Source organism: Rhipicephalus sanguineus, chromosome 1 (assembly GCF_013339695.2).
Source record: "Rhipicephalus sanguineus isolate Rsan-2018 chromosome 1, BIME_Rsan_1.4, whole genome shotgun sequence".
Classification (NCBI taxonomy): Eukaryota; Metazoa; Arthropoda; class Arachnida; order Ixodida; family Ixodidae; genus Rhipicephalus; species Rhipicephalus sanguineus.
This window is the reverse complement of record NC_051176.1, coordinates 55,325,412-55,345,449: the sequence shown is the minus strand read 5'-3', so window position 1 is coordinate 55,345,449 and position 20,038 is coordinate 55,325,412. Positions and strand designations below refer to the sequence as shown.

The following is a 20,038-nucleotide window of genomic DNA, read 5'->3' as shown; positions in this document are numbered from 1 at the left end:
AGACCCAGAACCCAGGCTTCTATTTTAAGGAACAAAAATTCGGCAGATCCCACGTACCGTGGGAGTCGATGTGATGCGAAGCATGCGGTGGGAAGATGACTGTGGTGTCATTTTTTACTGAGCGAAACGTTACAAAATGACGCTAAGGATTTGTATAAATTTTATACGCACACATATATGTTGTAGAGCCGCATATGTGCTATATAACCAGTTGTTTACAGTTCGGTAACGCTGGCAACGGCAACGTGGGTATTATACCAACACCAGAAGCCCTAAGCTGGTATGTAGTGCTTATACATGTCCCTTGTGATAGAGAACGCACGCACGTTTCACGAACCCATGTGCATGTGTGGAAGAAGTTCCTGGCTGTTCTTGAACAAGGTCATCATCCCCGTGATCAGTGAGCACCAGCAGCTGGTCATGACTTGTTATCGGATCAGGTCGTGATCGCGGCGACGAGGGGTCATTGTGTAGTGAAGCATGAGGTATAGTACAGCCGTTTGAAATCGGGGATGCCTCGGTAAATTCGTCGACAAATTGTCTATAGATAGAGCCGGCGACATGTTGGAATCTAAAGTCACCCTTCGCGTTGGTGAGGTATGGGCCGTTGAGGCTGGTAGGCCTGGATAGTGCTACGTAGACCAACATCAGTGGATGGCGCTTGTCGTATTCGTAGACTACCTGGGCGTATGTGGCCTACGTAGCCTAGTCTGCAAAGCGGCTGTCAATCAATCTGACATCATCCTCGGTCAGCATGAGACCATCGCCCAGCCTCGTAAGAAATTAAGAGGACACTGCGTCGTTCTGGCGGACTAAGTGCACTTTACGGTGCGATGATGTGAATATCATACGTAAGTTTCGTTAATGTATTCCTCCGGAGTCGAGCAATGCATGAATATAGCTCGCTGAATCATAGGGATACAAATGGAATGTTTATTAGACTGCTATAAAAGCGGAGCTAACATTGGAACCACAGACGTTAATCTGATATGACGTCTGTATCGTAGGAGTATACGCATTGTATGAGTATCATGTATAGTGTTTATTGCTTTCTTGTAAAATTAGATAGCAAGCACCGCAACCACAACTGACGTTGCACCGACATTACGCCTGCAGAGGCCGTTTTCCAAACCAGTTTATAGACCTGGCGTGGCTCTGTGGTAGAATACCTGATTGCCACGCAGAATGCTTGGGTTCGATTCCTGCTGGGATCCTAATTTTCATTCTTTCCATTCGTCGGGTCAACGCTACCGATGTCGGTTTTTCTTAACGCTCTCGCATTTAATGTCTGTTCTCGCCGTTCCTGGGTAGATATAAACTGTCAATCACCTGTGGCGCATACCCATGCACCGCTGCCCGTGGTAAGCGGGTATGTGCCACACGTGTCTGGAGGAAAGGGTTTGACGACGTACGCGACAGGATTTTCACTTTATTCATGTCATGACCCGACAGTCGTATTCGTTAAATCATGTTACCCTCCCATGCAAATTTTGGTCGGCACTAAGTTCAGGAGGCGATCATGAGAGCCCCCAGACGTAGGCGGCTAGATAGATAGATACGTAGATAGAAACGCTCAAAGTGCCAGAGGTTCGCTAAGAAATGCTTCGCATTTAAAAACTATTCTGTTTTCTGAGGATGGTCTTCTCTGTCGCGGTTGCCAGCCGAAGGCGATTCCTCCTAAAACGCGCCCAATCCCGGCTGCAAAACGAAGGAAGCAATGCGGTGAAGTTGGCCTCTCCCCATTGACTTCCCCCTTGTGGTGAAGCCGGATTTAGCGGGCGTTCTTTATCGGTGCGGATAACCACGCACGTAAAGAAAATAAACAACGCACATACGCATTTCGTAGGCACTTGGCGAATGCCATGCGCAAGTGGACAGGCACGAAAAAGAACAAATAAAGGTCAGAACTCACGAATAATTTCAATCGGTAACACGACATACTGCGCCCAGAATATTTAGGCGCAGTAAGTCTTTCGCTGTCTCGTACACTTTCGCTTCAAAAGTAGACATTCGCAGGTGCGCGCCCTGCAGCAATCTTTCCTAGAGAAAGCGGAAGAAGAAAAAAAGGCGATCGATATTTCTAGGGATCGCTTATTGACAGGAAAGTGAAACAAGTCTTCACAGAAGTTCTAGAGGCAGCTTTGTTAGACGTTATGAAATACAAGTGCATAATTTTACACGCTGTCTACTTACATGATCCTGTTTCACCCGATACTCCAATGCGCACAAAGCCGAGTGCGTTCCCCTGTGCTTATTAAGTGCGGATAGCTTTAGGGGTCCGGGCTGTCGTCTCATGTCGTCGATTAACTTCACGCTCAAAGTACCAAAATAAGAACTATATGGCGTGCACCAAATAATAATTAAAAGTAAACAATATTTCTTTCAGAGGATGGGGTCTTGAACCCGTGTCCCACCGATCTGAAAGCGAGTGCCTTGAACACAGGGCCAGGCGCCCATGCTTGCACAATGTGAACTGAACTGAAGCATACGAATGCGTTCAACCGACGATGCAAAAAACAATTGGGAAGAGCGCTCTACAAGTCAGGACAATACCAACTTAGATCAAAAGACAGGTAAAGTCTTTTGAGGTAAAGTCAATACCAAAATAGGTAAAAAGAGGGCACTACAGGTCAAGTCAACGCCAAAATAGGTCAAGAGGGCGCCACTGCATCACAAATGAAGGTTTCCTTCCCCGCCATGGACACAGAGTAGGCTGCACGTTCGGAACGCCCGCGCTTGCTTGCCTGTGACCGCCAGCATCGCCGAAGAGCTAATTCGTCTCTCCGAGCCAGAGAAGCGATAGCGAAACGCCAGCGCCGGTAGTTACACGCAGATCTACGGATGAGAGAAGCGGAGGCGAAACGCCAGCGAATGCGAGGTAACCCTCAGCTTCGGAAGACTCAGACGCAATCCAAGCGTCAACAAAGACAGGCCAACCCGCAGCGTCGACTCAGACAAACCCAAGCCAAGCGTCAACAGAGGCAGGCGAATTCTCAATTATACTCCGCAGTTTGTACAGTTGTCACCGTGTGGAACTGGGGCGATTTTTTAAACACGCCTTTTGTATCGAGGTGATAACAAAAAGTCACAGTTTTGCCGCAAGGTCGAAGCAATGAATGCGATGGCAACCAATCGGAATGTCACACGAAGAAAGGCTAGCAGCTCACTCCTTTAGCAAACACGGCTGGTGCAGCAAGCGAAGTGACCTTCGTGTGGTCTGCGGGTTCAACGCAAACTTTGTTATGAAAGCACAGCATGTACGAAGCTGAGAGCCATCTGTTGAACCCCCTCAGGAGATAAGCCCGCAAGCACGGGCGACCACGCCCTGTAGGTCAAAGTACATGGCCGGAGGCGCGCAGCCCAACTCCGGAAAAGGACGAGCGGGCCGACGCCCTTTAAAGCGCGCCCTTTGACCCTTTGCGCCATCTCGTGGGTCATAGTGAACAAGCCTCTGCCACGCTAAAGCACCCCACAAGTCTGCGTACCACCAAAGTTAAATGGTGTATATGGTGTAGTATGCAGGAGGATGTACGCGTTCGTGGCCGAGTCGGTTAACGCGTCGTGCCGCGGAGCGGGGGGTCGCAGCTTCGAATCCCCGTTAGCGCGCTTCGGGAAACTTTTCTTCAGGGCTATTTTTACAGCAAAGCTGTATATGGCTAGGCGAAACGAAAATCCTTATGTCCTCATGTTGCTAGAAACTTCTCCATTGGCTGCACCGTCAGTGACGTCGTACATTTCGTCGCAGCCGTGCCGCCAAGCTCTCGCGCAGCAATTTCAACTTACAACTTCAACATGGGCAGGCCACGGATCGTACGAACTCCCGAACAGCAGACAACTTTCGAAGAACAGCGCCGACAGCAGAACCGTGAGAGAAGTCGTGTTCACTGAGCCGATGCTGCAGTCCGGGCACGAGTACAGTCCCGGGTTATGTTAGAATCTTCTTACAGGCTTGAGCGCGAAAACGCGAACTGCTGAGATTATTCTCGAACTAACGCGGCCACCAGCGACAAGGCTCGAATGTTCGATGCCGCATGTATAAATGCCGACGCGCCTTCCTGAAGGTCAGATTATCGACGGCCGACTCTTTGTTCGCCGCTATCAGTGTACAGCATAAATTGCTTGTATACCTTGCCTTTTCAGTTTCCGGACACAGGTTCGCCCAAATCAAATGTGTCGTCTCGAACACACCGAGTGCTACCTTCGTCAACGTCACGACCACGTGACACTATGAGCGTCCCCTTTAAACGGAGCGGTGACATGCGCACCACCAGACTCGACAAAAAGAAAAACACGAAAAACAACCAATTTTTTTTTTAATTTCGCCTGATGCCTTTTCTACTTCGATTAAATCGATCTTACGGTAGAAAAAAAATTCACGGTCCAGCTCTCTGCACATTACGGCAGAATGACCTTATTTTCCCCACTATTTATTTTTGTCCTTTATCTCTACTTTTCCGCCACCAATACTGCAACCGTCTCCTACTTATTTCTATTGCAGACGTGTTCAGGGCTGCTATTCTGGACACTATCAAATTCCGCCATATTGTCAAATTTCGTAATGGCGGCATTTTAGGCCAATCAGAGATGCCGTACCAGCGCTATGGGGCAATCGGTGTTGATCAATGGTGGAACGTGACAACATGGCGGAATTTGGCAGTGTCCAGGATAGCACCCCAGCTTTTCATTGTTGTCCCTGTATGTTTAGACTGGGCGACTCCTGGTGGCGAGGAAGCGGCTTGGTTTTTCCTTCCTCCTGCTATTTTGCCTTCGGCGTCTTTTCTATTTGCTTCATCTCAGCGGTTGTTTGTGGGTCAGCTTGAGATCGTTACATCAGCCAATCACTTTAACGAGTGCTCATTAGCTTCGCGTACAGAAGAAGTACTGCTCCTAATTACTTACAGGGGCCCTGAAACACTTTTGTAACGTATCAAGAAAAAGCCCCTTATCTATAGAGGGAGTCTGCAGTCGTCACGTAAGCCTTCCCGTAGGTCTCCGGTGGTCACGTAAACAAAACAACGCAAGTTATTTTGGTCTACATGGCCAGTGGGATGTGTTAGAACACGTAACTAAACGTTATCACAGCTTGCTTAAACTTTTCAATGGAAACGGCTGCGTATAGCTGGAAATTACAGACTTAATAATTGTAACTCAGCAAGGCGTTGCTTCGGGCTAGTTGGTAATCCATAATTACAAGTTTTATAGCGCGGAACTTCTGCACAAGGGACAGAGAAACACTACAACCACAAGCGCTAACTTCCAACTAACGTTTAATATCTGCGCTCGGAAATATATACAGTGAAAGAAAAGAAAGAAAAGAAGAAACAACAGCACCCACTCCTCTGATTGAAACCACACGTGTTCGTTACATTGCATTTTTACCAGCTGCCATCTAGGAAAAGTATTTCTCTTTGGGATAAGAGAAGGTATGGTGCGCTGACAGACTCGTAATTACCGCTGTTCATTGCTGCCGCTTCTATTATTTCACGCGTGCACCGGTCTTTTCTCTAAACAACACCGCAGTATTGTCAAAGTACGGTATACACCCACAATCCTGGCAATGTCGCCCCAGGTGCACGTGTCTTCCTTTTGCCACGTTGCCGCTGTGCTCCCTTAAGCGGTTGTTTAGGCATCTTTCCGTCTGCCCGACGTATGTTCTGCCACACGACAGCGGTATCCTGTACACAACACCTTTTGCACATGGGACGAATCTGTTCTTGTGCTGTGTATTAGCGAATATTAGCGAATTAGCGAATGAACTTTATTGTTTTTTCTCGCACATTTTGTCCGCTTGGGAAGATAATTCGAGAAGAGCTGAGGTTGAAGCTATAGTTGACGCTGGTCTTGTGTAGTATGTTCTACCACAGTTGCGCGATGCAATCGGCAGCAGACAATTGACCTGTATAATGACGTGATCGACGAGATTTTTCCAAGCCTAGAATAAAAAATAAGCACCCCACTGTGCGTGTTTAATATATCACATACTTTCCAGCGATCACTTTTCACAGAAGCGTCCCTCTAGCAGTTCGCAACGACGTCAGGCGGAGCGCCGCTACCCCTTGCGGCATATTTTGGCAATCGCACGCTCGAAGGAATCGCGGCCTCAAATCGCACGTCTTTCTCACTCACCGAGCAGCGGCGACTTGTGCCAGTAGCCGTCTCGCACCTCGACGTAGTCGGTCTCGCAGTTGTCCGACTCGTAGATGTCCAGCTGGGTGACGTTGAGCACGATGCGCTCGCCGTGCGTTGCCGTGATGCGCCACTCGCAGTGCTCGCCTTCGGCCGGCGGCGTCACGCTGTTCACCAGCTCCGGGGACGCGATCAGGCCGCTCGGCTCCTGCATGGTGCGGCCGCACTCTGCGCACGGCCACACGCGAGACATTTGTTAAGAAAAGAATTGTGTTTACGAAGTAATTACATCGACATATATAGGGCGACTACATAGTATAACGCCGAGCACGCAGTGAAGTCAACGCACGACAATGCGCGCAGTTCCTGAGGACATAGTTGATAGAGAAAAATTACCGCTGTTCCCACAAACTATGGGAATCGATAATTCAATTTACAATGTTTGTTTCAAATTGCATTAATTTTTGGCTTTGAGAAAATGTCGAAAAATGCAGAATTCTTAACGTTTTTTTTTTAGAAAAAATAACTTAGCATGAGAAATACATTCATATTGTGGGCTTTGCAAGTCCATATACTAAATGAGATAAATACTGCGCAAACAAATAAAGCAGAAGCATTGCGACAGAACTGCGACAAAGTTGGCAAAAATAAGTTGGCAAAAATTGACCCATACTTAGGCTCGATTTCCGCAATGCAGCGGTCTAAGTAAAAATATGGTCTACAGATCATTGTGTAGTATATTTTGCGGGTACTTTATATAAAAAAGTTCCAAAAAGGTAATTTTTGTTTTAAGCAAGAAAAAATGTTGTGAGCTGAACGACGAGATAGTTTCGCGAAGTTTCTCGTGACTGCATGACACGCTCGCGCAGGATACCAGCAAGCGCCTCTTCTCTGCGCAAAATACAGACGGCACAACTGCTCGCGAGAGTTTCTGTAGTTCTCAGAACTAAAAAAGGTGGTTGGCAATATCAGCTGTTACAAGACAGCTAGAAGCCGTCCGTGGAATTCCTAGGCTTATGAGTCTTTGAAGCCGCTTTTCCGACTTGCGGGAAAATCTGTGGAAGATGGTCGCAAAGTGTGCTATTCTCTGTCGTCTTAAAGGGGTCATGAACCACCCCGCGGGCTTGCTGAAAAAACACATCCCGCGCAAAGCAGGCGCTGCTCTGAACAGCTCAACCAAATTTTGCAGTTGTGCGTGGCAAGGAGCGTTTATAAGCGGAGTGCGAAGTTGAAACATCCTCAAGCGCACTAAGTTCATACATGGCCTGTCCTCACTCTCTTGGGTGGGTGGGGCGCCTGCTGTATGTCGTCATACAGAAGATTGCTGCCGTTGGCCGAGAGCTGACATAAACCGAGAGTGGCGTTGGGTCGGATGCGCTTCTTGCCACGGGGTGCCGCCACGCGCCGGCGCCGCGCTCCATAGTCTGCTAACATTACACACTGAGCCACACTCGCCCACAGGAATCATAGCGGGAGGGAGTGATCGCGTGTCAACACGCGCCCTTATGGCCCTGAGGTCACGCCCCCGCGCTGACGTAGCTTCTTTCCCCTGTTCCATTCCTCCCTGCGTAGCTTCCAGCCGCGCTCGTCGGGACGGTAGAGAAAGCGCTTAAAGCGCGCGACAATTGTAACTCCCGCTCATTCCTGACGGATTCGAGAAATTCTTGCGGCAATCGATTCGCAAGGCAGTAAACTCTGATGCTGAGGTCATTCAACGATTACTTGAAAAAGTGGTTCAGGACCCTTTTAAGGCGTCTTCAACAGAGATCATGCGTAATACTGATCCACCAAATGAAATGCCAGAAAGTCTGCGAAGTGTCGCTTACTATCGCATTGACCCTATAGCTGCCGAGTCAGTATTATTCCAAGAAATGGATGCTGTGTGATAATCATTACGTGTTACCCTACCATATTAAAATCTAATTTGTCTTTTGCTGGCCCCGAATGAAGGGTAGGCAACACAGCTGTCCTTGTGTGCAATGTAGCCATCCATCTCTTGGCCATCCCTCTCAATGCCATCTGAAGTAAGGAAAATTTAGTCACAGGTGTACAACTATACACATCAGCATAAAGTGAGAATCTTTTAACCCAGGTGGCAGTCTTCTTTCAAAATAAATCAGTGGTTGCAATCCAGTAAGGATATTTTTATTGAAAGAGATTACTCACACGCTGTATTTTTATCAAGAACTTCCCGTGAAAGAGTTTACCTCATCCGTAACTCACGCCTCTGATCAATAAATATTGAGCTCGCGTATGAACGCTATTGCCTTGAATCATCTGTGAGTAGACGCGAGTATAAAGGTGAGCCGGCATAAGGCTGATAATAATGCCGAAGTTAGGTAGATAGAACCATAGGTCGGCAAAAAATGTGAAGCTCACTCAGACTCACTCACGAAATATATTTTGCGCTTAGGGCTCACTCAGACTCAGACTCACCAAAATTTTCCTCAACCGGACTCACTCGGATTCAGACTCACTAAAATTTTGCTCAAGCGGACTCACTCGGACTCAAACTCACCAAAATATTACTCACACGGATTCACTCAGACACAGACTCATGGCTCGATCTGAGTCCGAGTGAGTCGACTCATGAGTGAGTTTGCCGACCTGTGGTGATAAAGACCAGCAGCGGCTACACGCCATACAAACCAGGTGGCCTTTCCAGCTACATTTCTTCCTCTACTATGGAATATCGGCTATACTTTTTTTGCTCTCTAATCCCCATCACTGTCTATCCACTAATCTCCATGGCTTATCTTAATGCCTAACGTTTCTCGTTACATCGCTGTCTGAGCGGCTCTCAATTACTCAAGTTTCTTCGTTAACCTCCAATTTTCTGCCTCCTATGTTGCGGAACCGGCAGCGTGCAATCGCATCTCGACTCAAGTAAAGTAGAACCGAATTCAATCTGCCACCACGCTACTCTGCGTGCAACACCGTGTAGTACAATACCGCGCAGATCGAGCGGGGGCACGAAAAGTATAAGGCGACGTTTCCCGTCGCCAAATATTGAAAGCGCGGTATAAGGAACAAGATTGAAGCACGAAAAGAAAATGCAGTTATGGCACACGAACTTGCTCGGGATTGCGTAAAGGAAAAAAAAAAAAGCAAGTTAATGCAATAACTCCGTAGCGCGCAGACAGCGGCTGTGTGTATATATTGCCGAGAATACTCGCAGCTCCACTGCCGGCGATGTTCATGCGCGCGACGGGAACATTTAACTGTTGCCGCTCCGATACCCGCGATGGGCGTTCCAATGCTCAACTCCGCGCGAAATTGAGAGTCTCGCTCGAAGGTGCAAGCAGCTGCCTACCGTGCGTCCCGTGCACAAGCCGCGAGGCGAGCGGGTTCACTGAAAATTGCAATTTCACCGCTCGCGTATGCACTACGCTCTCTTCCGTTTTCGACTGCGCTCTTTCCTTCCCTCTTCGCGATACGTTACCGATCCAGGCACGCTGTCAAGCTACGGGCAAGCGTATATAGGGAAAGGACGAGATTGTCGTCGTTTAGCAGCACCTCGCTGAAACGAACATTCGAATTCCCCGCCTTCGCGAATGTCGAAACACCCCGCGGGAACGAATATCGGCGGCGACGGGGGCGCCGGCGATGATATAGGATATACAGAGCCGAAAGGAACAGTCGCAGACGCCGTCGCTCAGCTGCTCGCGAATCAGTGACGACACCAAGCGATTTCTCTCGCTTGCTGGCAATCACGGCTCTGCAGAGAGCGTTATATATATACGCCGGCTGCCGCTTTATCGCTTAGTATAGTTGCGCCATTCCCGTCTCTGGTATTCAGATAGAGGGAGAGGTGCAGCACCTCATGTTAGATCGGATCAGAGAGAGCACTGGCGTGACTGTTTTATTGTAACAGCGGCTCGCCTCGCACCGGAGCTTCCCCGTTCCTCGTCGACGCACGGCACCGGAGTGCGACGATCGATTTATTCGCGAATCGCGTGAACCGTGCTTGCCGGTGTGCGTGTCTGTATTAGGCTTCTCCGACACTCGCCGCCTATAGAATCTGCGCCAATAGAAAAAATATGGAAGCGAAAAACAGGTTCGTATATACTATATATGCCAAACGGTTCGCGCGACAGGTAATGACCGTATGCGGACGTCGGCTTGCCGGAACAGCCATCGACAGATAACTCTGGTATGCCATGATGTGTGTCGCCAGCTATACGGCTCACCCCCCGAACTGTAAGAAAAATCGATAAACAGTAAGACCGGCAAGCTATATGCTGCAGAAAATGTTCACGGAACCTTGCATATAGAGAAGGCAAACTTTTATTATGCGCATAACTGGGCTTGGTTAGTTTTGTTTGTAAATGAAAGCAAAAAGACAACGAGACGGGCATGCAGCGACTACAGAATAGACTACATTGTAAACTTCGTGTAAGGCATCTGTACTTAAATGTTGGATGTTGAAGGTTCGAATACTTCAGTGCCGCTACAGATCCGCCAGACTTTTTAACGAGACACCTTTTCTGCACTGGCTGATTTGGCTGCTTGCAATGATTTCATCTCAAAAGACGGCGCTAAGCGGTGATCGCTAGGTGCCCCTTACTCAACCGTAGACGTAATATAAATCATCCGCCGCGGCTATGGCAGGAATCGCTATACAACTGTGATTAGAAAGTTCCCCGGTAAAGTTAATATTATTGCATTTGTATGTTATCTTTCTCTTCACAGCTTCTGTGTTTTCATGTCAGAGCCCAAATGCACACTTATTCAGCATATCCTGGCGTTTCGTTATAAGCCCCTTCAGCGGCGGTGTATACAACTGTACACATCAACTTCGGAGGCGCGTCACGCACCGCCTGTTTCTTCAAATGGCTTGAAACGCAGTGTCCACATTCGTGCAGGCTTCCTGAGTGGACATCTGGCGGTTCTTGTGCTGCGTATTGCTGTAGAGGATTAGTTTTCTGGAGACACTACCATGTTCGACGATCGTTCGACATGCAGCGTTCCAGGACAACGTCAAGAGTATTTGTTTAACACGAAAGTGTTTTATGCAGAGGTGTACCAAGGCTTCAGTGACGTATATCCGTCACGGATATGACGTTGATAAAATGGACGCTAAAATATCAGAACGGAAAAAAACCGTAAAAAAAGCTTCGTGCCGGTAATCGAACCTACGCCCTCTCGGACCGCGACGATAAGCGCCCGGCGCTCTACCGACTAAACTACCGAAGCATATCCACGGCGCGCTACAAACGTGTCATATCGCTCACACATCCTCTCTCGCACGGTGCTCTCTGTTGACAGGGCTACGCGGAGCGGTGCGGTGCCGCCGTCTGTGTGCGGTGAAGACAGGTAATGCGGCATGACACTTACTAGCGCCGATAGAGAACGATTCGACGACGACGCAGTTAAAGCATGGCCTCCGAGTATGCGCGCCAGCAGGTTTCCTGCCGGCGCGCAATCTCGGAGGCCATGGTTAAAGCTTCTCGAATGGTCTCGATACCAGCGAAAAAACACTGGCCGCACTAGCATCGGGGAGTCGCCCAAGACGCAGTTACGTTCTTTGTCTTTCGCTTCGTGTCAGCGTGTGACGGCTCGTTGTCGGAGTATTTTCTTTGCTCGATACGTATACAACGAAGAAATAAACTGTGCATCCATTCTGGGGATAATATTTGATTACTTTTATGCAAGAATCGAAGCTGACTGATTGTAGGATAATTAGATTACACGCTAATTAACATTATTTACAAAAACCTCACGCAAACAACATATTCCATCATTTTTCTTGGAATGTAATACTGAGCGCCTTGAAATCATGACATGCAAATTTGACGCATTTGCAGAGAGTGCATCATAATTCACGCCTGAAAGGGATGGAATGGGATGGAAAAAACTTTATTGAGGTCTGTCGGGGCGTGAAGTAGCACGAATGAAAGGTATAATTGTATTTCATCGCGACAGCAATTATATGGGCGCTCTCGGCGGGTTTTTGACGTCGCCGTCATTTTCCGTATAAAGGTCAAATCAATTACATCGTCCGGCACATCGTATGTTCTACGCGCGAGTAAAAAGCACGCAAGTGATGGGTAAGAACGCTGCTGAAGCAGAGATGAAATGAGCCGGTCATCTCCGTCGCACGAAGGGTGCATGCGCCCTGCGTGCGAGGCCTGGCGTCCGAAGCCTCGTGAAGTAGAGAGGAAACGACCCGCCCACCTTTCGTCATGCGAAGGAGCGTGAAGGGGCGCCGATTGGCGGGGGGAAGGCGGGCGGGGTGCGTCGCTCGAGCAGCAACTGCGAACTTGGCTCATAAGGGCGCGGTCGCGAGCGTTGGCGCGGGCGCTACCTTGGCAGGACAGACAGCATGAAAACCGCTTCGGTCTCTGGAGCGGCCGTATTCCCTCAAACCAACGTTTTGTTGCGTTACACGAGATCGGACCCAGAAGAGTTTAGCTGCTAGCCTTCATATAACATTCCACTCTGTTGCTGTCGCATTCACTGCTTCGCGCTAGCGGCGAAACTGCGATTTTTTTTGTTCACGTCGTCAGTGCCATTTAGTTTATAAAATATGAGACTCAGCGTCTTCCAAACCAGCAGGGAGAGTCACGAGGGACGCCTGTGGCAAAGAAAGAGCTTCCTCAAACAAGCAAAAGTAGATATAAAAATATTATCCTATCTATAGTTTGCACTGGAGGCGCAATACTAAACAGACAGCGGAGCTGATGGGCAGTTATGTAGTCCTGGCATGTAGTCCTGGTTTGCTGTTTTGCTAAGTTTCGTAAACTTTCTCTTTCTTTCTTCTTCTCTGTGTTTTTTCTGTCTTTTTTCCTCTGTTTATTTCTATTTATTTATTTCTCTCTCTCTGTCTCTGTTTCTATCTCTTTCTTGCTCTTTCTATATTTCTTCCTCTATCATCCCTTTCTCTGTCTCTATTTTTCGCTTGCTTGCTCCTTGTTTCTATCTTTTTCTTTCTGTGTTCTCTCACTCTATTTCTTCCTCTCTCTCTCTTTGGTTCTTTCCCTTTCTCTCTGTCTTTCTTTTTCTGCATTTCTTTGTCTCTATTTCTCTCTTTCTATGCTATGCTTCACTCTCTCCCCTCCTCCTTTCTCTCCTCCTCACGCTCTCCTCCCTTTCCAACCCCCTTGCTACACTATACTATACAAGGTACACTATATTATACAATGTAATCGCCGCGGTAGCGAAAGTTTGACAAATGGATGTGCTTCGCCTCAGCGACCCTACCAGTTGAATGAACGTGATAAGAAGGTGATATTTCTTGTACTAAATACTTCAGGCACCGTTGTATTCGTCATATTCGCTATACGCACGCTGGTTAACTGGAAGAGCTGTACAGTAGGCGCAGGCTCCGGTCGCTGTGCACTCGGTGACGTTGCGTCCGCTTGAACGGGCCGTAGAATGCCTCGATCCGCGCGGTCGTCAAGGCAGCCTACCGGGTCGAAGTTGGTAGCGCCATCTCTCTGGTTGCTTGCGAAGCAGAACATAGTCGCGCAGCGGGTAGTCCTGGCGTTCGCCCACCTAAATTATTTCTTGCACCGAGCGTAAGGCCGTAATAGGCGTCCAAAATACACGACGCCGCCTCATGACCATAAAGTTTGCGTGATCAGGTACAAAGTGCAGGTCAGGTCATTTTTTTTGCTCCAGTGAATGGGAACTTCGCCATCGGGTCTTATGATAATGGCCTTGTTAAAGCGATCACAGGCTATGTTGCAAGAAGCATGCCAACGCATATGGAAGACGAGGGTTGTTTACGGTGCGGCGTAAAAAAATAGGTCCCTCAACGCATAATGAAGGCTATGAATCAAGAGCAGCTTGAGAGAGCAAATATGCAACGGTAGAAGTAAAAAATGACAGCGTTGTCTTCCCTGGCGCTGTACAGTAATCGCACGTACATGAGCTGCGGCTTAATTAGCCAAGGATTACGCCGAGAAACCGAAGGACGCCATGAATCACGATTTATCGGAAATGGCTTAGATTAAAGCCAGCGACCATAAAACTGATACATCAGCGTTCTCTCGAGACGACTGAATAAACTTCACTGCAGGACGACGGTTTCGTCCGATACGCATTTCTACACATAGCTGTTTACATAACACCATCATTGTAAGGAGCGTGTCATATTCGACCCGTTAAACGTGTTTTCATCAGCAGATAAATAACGTGTCCCTTGTCATGTGGGCACTGTACACTCACACCCATTGTGTTTGTACTTCTGTATTTGTATACCTACCCTTTGAGGAGCAGTCTTTAAAAAAAGACTTCGTCCCGAGAAAAAAAAGTACTCGGAACGCTAAAAATACAGCGGAGTACTTATATAAGGCACTCGCATCTACCGCAACTCACTGCTAGGAGGTGTTCAGACCATGTTATGGTTATTCCGCGCAGCGAAAGAGCAAAATATCCGTTTAAGTGCGCCCATCAAATGCTGCGTTGGATATGTCGAAATCGTTAACATACGTTAACAATCGTTAACATGTTAAGATGATGAGAGGAAATTACGGCAAAAACTTCACAATCTCTCAAACTCCCATATTTATTCCTCGGAGTCTGCATGAGACCCTTTTACTGACCCTGGGCGACTTCAGCGTCGCTGTATTGTTAATTTTTCTTTACGTACAAACGACGGGCGATAGAATAAAAGCCAATGAGCATCAAACAGCGCCTTCCCTTTTCACGAAATGGGGTATGCGGTGACGTCACCGAGGCTGCCATTTTGTTGCACAGCCAGCGCATAGCGAAACGCGGTGCTTCGTCTCCATCTCTATTATCACCAGAAGTGCAGTTCAGACTACGAATCGTACAAAAAAAAGAACAAAAAAATGGCGCATACGCGCTGACGTCACACGAATACTCCTTTATACCCTCTACCATAATCCCTCTCCGCCCTTGCACATATGATTCTTCGGTATGCTATAAATCCTCATTTAAACGGCTCGTATACGCGTGCAATATGCAGAACGCAGCGTCGAACGGCTCCTTTCCACGATACGCTGCATACTTCGGCACATCTGCGAGCGTGCACGTAAATTGAAAAAAAGAAAAGAAAGCTATCAAAAATAATTCCATGCCACGGGGTGTACCACGTACCTATAGGAAGGATAAAGCGCACGCGCCAAGCAGCGGCAAGATGAGGAAGATTAGGGACATTCATAATTTCGCCTAACGCCACTCAAAGATAAAGTCCCTTATCCCGTGCAGAAAACGAGGTCAAAACACATGCCTTCTACAACATAATGGAAAGCGGGTGCATTGTGTACGCACTTTGTTAGGTTAAGCAACGCATAACAGGAAGCTAGCTAACAAACAAAACCGAACGTGTGCGCGCACGTGAAGATAACGCCAGCGAGCGCTCAGACACGCACTACATCACACAAACAGGTGCAGTGTACTCCGAGACAAGCCCAGTGCATGCATAATCGCCGCCTCCCCGCTCTCCCCTCCAGCTATCTATATTCTGTCTCGCCAATTTTCATTATCGCTACTTCACTGTTTTGTTTGCCTTTCATTATTATAGAGCGCGCACACTCTTACGGGGCCTGTCTTCCTGCATGGCCTCTTGCCCTTCACGAACGGTCGGCCGGCGTCGGAGCCACGTCACGCGCGAGGCGGTAATAGAATTTCGCCTAAATGTAATCCGCAGAGATTTACTGTAGGCCGGCTAGTACATAGTCTCCTGCGCCTCATATGGGCGCTGGCCGGCGTGCAGCAGCAGGGACAGCAAAAGGCGCGAGATAACGCGTCGGCTGTCGTGGAACACCCGCGTGCTTGTAAGCGCCGCGGTAGGGGCAAAAGAGGAAGAACAGTGGCGCGTATCACCGCAAATTGCTCATTTATCCCGAGCAGCTTCATTATGAGAGAGCCGCCCGGGAACCTCGTCGGCTGTGGTGCGTATGTATATATATATCTATACGCGGGCCCATCAGGGCAAGCACCACTGCGACGCGGTCCCTTGGTATATATAGCAGCACTGGCTCACTTGGCTGCAGCCACTGCCGTCACTCTTTCGCGCTGAGAGCGTTGCTCTGGCGCGTTCCCGTAGGCGTGGCTGATCTGGGAGAGCCCGAAAAGATGCGAGCGAATATAGTATGAAAGAGCAAGCAAAACATCGTATCCGGAAAAGCGGCTTATCTTAAAGCCACAACTCGACTTGAACGCCTAACGTCCAAGGAAACTCAGGGAGCCCATTCGGCATGTTTATGTCAGGCGTTCCGTTACCCGCATTGGATCAAGAGAAGCCGTTGTGTCAGGTTAAGCAGCATTTCTGAATACGGGGGTTTAAAGTAACATACTGTCTGGCAGGTCAATCTGTTCCGCAAACTACCCCGTCTTCGCATAATGAAGTGAAAAAAAAAAGGTAACAAAAAAAAACCCCGACAGATCCTAGACATTCTGGGAGTCTATGTCATGCGAAGCAGCAGTCGAGTAGCCGCCTATAACGCACTGTTTTATTGCTTTAAGGCAAGGGTTGCGACTTCAGCCGAGTTCTTTGTGCCCTTTCAGTAGTTATGGGTATATTGTGACCTTACCAGGCACGTCGGCTACACAGGCGCCCAAAGGTTTTCTATAGTCCGACGTAACGTAGGTACCTATACGTTAGAGCACAGACGAAACGAATTGCACGCTAAGCTGCGATGACGTGCATATCATAAGCAGTGGTTTTCGCCGTATTCCTCCGGAGTTCATATGTAATGTTTATTAAATTGTTATGAAAGCGGATAGCCAACACTGCAACCACGATTGACGTTTCCGGCATGGCGAGTATACCGGGTATATTTCAGAATCAGTTTCAAGCGCTAGCGTGGCTCTGTGGTAGAATACTTGACTGCCACGCAGAATGTATGCCTGGGTTCGATTCCGGCTGTAACCGTGATTTTCATTCTTTCCGTCCGTCTGATTTTTCCCTCACCGACAACGCTGCCGGCGCCGGCACCGGATTTTCAGCGACACAAGGCCCTTAAGGCTTTCTCGTTAAGATTTTTAAAATCTGTTATCGCCTTTCCTGGTTCGATATAAACTGTGAATGATCTACACATGCCCGTATCATGGGCAGTGAGTAGAATGCGAGCATGTGTCAGACGTGACTGAGGAAAAGGGTTTTATAACGTACGCGATACGTATCTGATGCTATTCATGTAATGACCTGCTAATCGTGTTCGTCATACACTAACACCCTCCCATGCCAATTTTGGTATGCGTCAGGTTAAGGAGACTACCACGACAGCGCCCAGACGTAGGCGGCTAGATAGAAGATAGAAACGGTGAAAGTGCATTTGGTTTGCTAATAAATGCTTTGCATTTAAAAACGGGCTCTTCTCCTTGGAGAGGCGTTCTTTTCCCGCTACAGCTCTTCCAAAGAGCTGCAGATGTCAGACAATCGAGATCTTGGACAATAATATTAGCTAAGGCGGGGTGGCACTGGAATTGGGCAGTGTATGGTGTGCACAAAGGAAAAGAAAATACTTTGTGAACTTGCCCCCGGTCATCAATTTTAAGGCACGTGCTGCTCATATTCGCAAAACTTGTCGTACGTCATATATATATATATATGTATATGACGTACGATATATATATGTTTACTCCGACGAAGGCCGGTCCCGCGGCCGAAACGTCAGTCATTTACAGAACAATTTTTCCTACGTGCTTGATTTTTTTGAACTTTTACTTTTAGCACTTCATTGTTATATATATATATATATATATATATATATATATATATATTGTAGCGTTCGTAGTCGGTAATGGGTCGTCCTCTCGAGCGCCTTCTAGTGGGTCGCCTCTTCGCTGAGAGTACGCTCCTCGTGCAGAGTCGGCCCCGCTTTTGACTGTCGCCGTCGCCGAGTGCCCGCTAATAAACGTCTTGACAATTTGGTGGAGAGTGCTGTGCCCTTTCAACAACTACGGTCCGCATTCGATGCCCTTGGAGCTTCGATCCCGTACCGTGCCTGCTACCATGACTCAAGACGCCTCCCAGCAAACGCCTCCTCTTGCACCGACGCCATGTCCAGGTGTCCCCCGCATCCGCGACCCTCCTGTCTTCACCGGCGAGGATGGCACCGACTTCGAGGACTGGCTCGCGATCTACGAGCGTGTGAGCGTCCCCCAATAAATGGGACGAGGCAGGCAAACTGAGCAACCTCGTTTTCTACCTCGCGGGTGTTGCCGGCCTATGGTACAACAACCACGCATCCGATTTCGCTACGTGGTCAGCTTTCAAGACCGCCATAATCGACGTGTTTGGCCGCCCTGCAGTTCGCAAGCTGCAAGCCGAACAGCGTTTACGTGAACGAGCCCAGCAGGCCGGCGAGTCTTTCACGAGCTACATTGAAGACGTGCTCGACCTGTGCAAGAAAGCCAATGCGACAATGTCTGAGTCCGACAAGATCCGGAACGTTATGAAAGGCATCGACGACGATGCCTTCACCATGCTGCTCGCCAAAAACCCTCGCACTGTGGCAGAGGTCATCACGCTATGCCAAAGCTACGAGGAGCTGCGCCGGCAGCGGCTGATAACGCGTCGACCTCCATCACGCGACGCCGATCTCGCTGGCTTGTCGGCCACGTCGCACCACTCCGTCTTACTCGCCGAGATCAAGTCCTTCGTGCGCGAGGAAATTGCCCGCCAGTTTTCTCTACTGGCCTTCGCTCACCCGCAGCATGTTGAGCAGCCGTCGACCACACTGCTGCCTCCCCTACGCCGGGCAATCGAGCAGGAAATCGCGGAGGTCATGCCGGAATACCACCAGCCCCCTCCAGCCCCTGCGCCTCTCAGTTACGCGCAAGTTGTAGCCAGGCCGCCCCCAGCGCTCCCTGTGGTGCCCCCGCTAACTTACGCCGGAGCCGTCGCCAGGCCTCAGGCCTTCGAAGCGAGTGTGCCGGCTGCGTACGCCGACGTCATTCATACGCCTCGACTGCAGACCACCATGCAGTCGTATCAGCCGCCGCCCCGTCCCTCGCGTCCTGCGACATGGATGGGACCTAGCCCGGCAAGCCGATGGCGCACTGCCGACAACCGCCCCATCTGCTTTGCGTGCGGTTGGGCCGGTCACGTCGCCCACTATTGCAACCGCGTGCAGCCGCCTTGAGTCAGTCCAGCCGCCCGTATTACGACCCGCCGCCGCCTATGTCGCCGACGTCACGCCCAGCTTCATCTACCCGCCGTTCACCGTCCCCACGACGCCGATCACTGTCGCCGATGCGGCCTCGTCCGGTCGCACGAGAACAGGAAAACTAGTCGTCGCAGTCCAAGAGGCAAGGGCTGCGACGCTATCGAACTGCCAAAGCCCTCAGCAAAGCCCATCAAACGTAGTAGACGTGTTTGTAGATGGTGTGCGCACATCGGCCCTTGTAGACACTGGAGCTGCTGTATCCGTTATGGACGCTAAATTTAGCCGACTACTACGAAAAGTGACGACGCCACTTTCCGGGCTCTCCCTCCGTACAGCCAGCGCCCAAAGTATTCACCCGACAGCGGTGTGCACCGCCCGTGTTATGATTCAGGACGCTCTGTACGCCGTCGAATTCATCATAATTTGTTCATGCTCCCACGACGTCATCCTGGGATGGGATTTTCTCGCACGTCACGACGCCGTAATTCGGTGCGCACCAGTCGAAATAGAGCTCTCACCATTCCCAGATTTGACGCCGGCGGACAGTCTACCGGCTGCCACCAAGGTACTCGTCAAAGACGACACCACACTTCCTGCAAACTCGTCAACGGCTGTGTCAGTCTATTGCGCCGGTCTCGCTGACACCGTTGCACTCCTTTCTCCATCTGACCGCGTTTTCAACAGGAAAGGCTTCCTGGTGCCATTTGCGACCGTGCAAGTCACTCAGGGCGACACCGATATTTTTGTTACGAACCCATCCCCGTACATTGTTACATTGGTGCGAGGGGAATGTCTCGGCAGAGCGGAAGCCCTCGAAGACGCACAAG

The 20,038-nt window shown here is 49.2% G+C and overlaps 1 protein-coding gene across 1 annotated transcript in view; it reads right to left on the bottom strand.

The window, feature by feature from the left end:
- LOC119389720 (bone morphogenetic protein 1) overlaps window positions 1-20,038 on the bottom strand; it is a 604,284-nt gene that overhangs the window by 117,129 nt on the left and 467,117 nt on the right. The window contains exon 7 of the mRNA XM_037657125.2: window positions 6,127-6,354. Coding sequence (XP_037513053.1) covers window positions 6,127-6,354 — 228 coding nt within the window. The remainder of the gene's footprint in view (window positions 1-6,126; window positions 6,355-20,038) is intronic.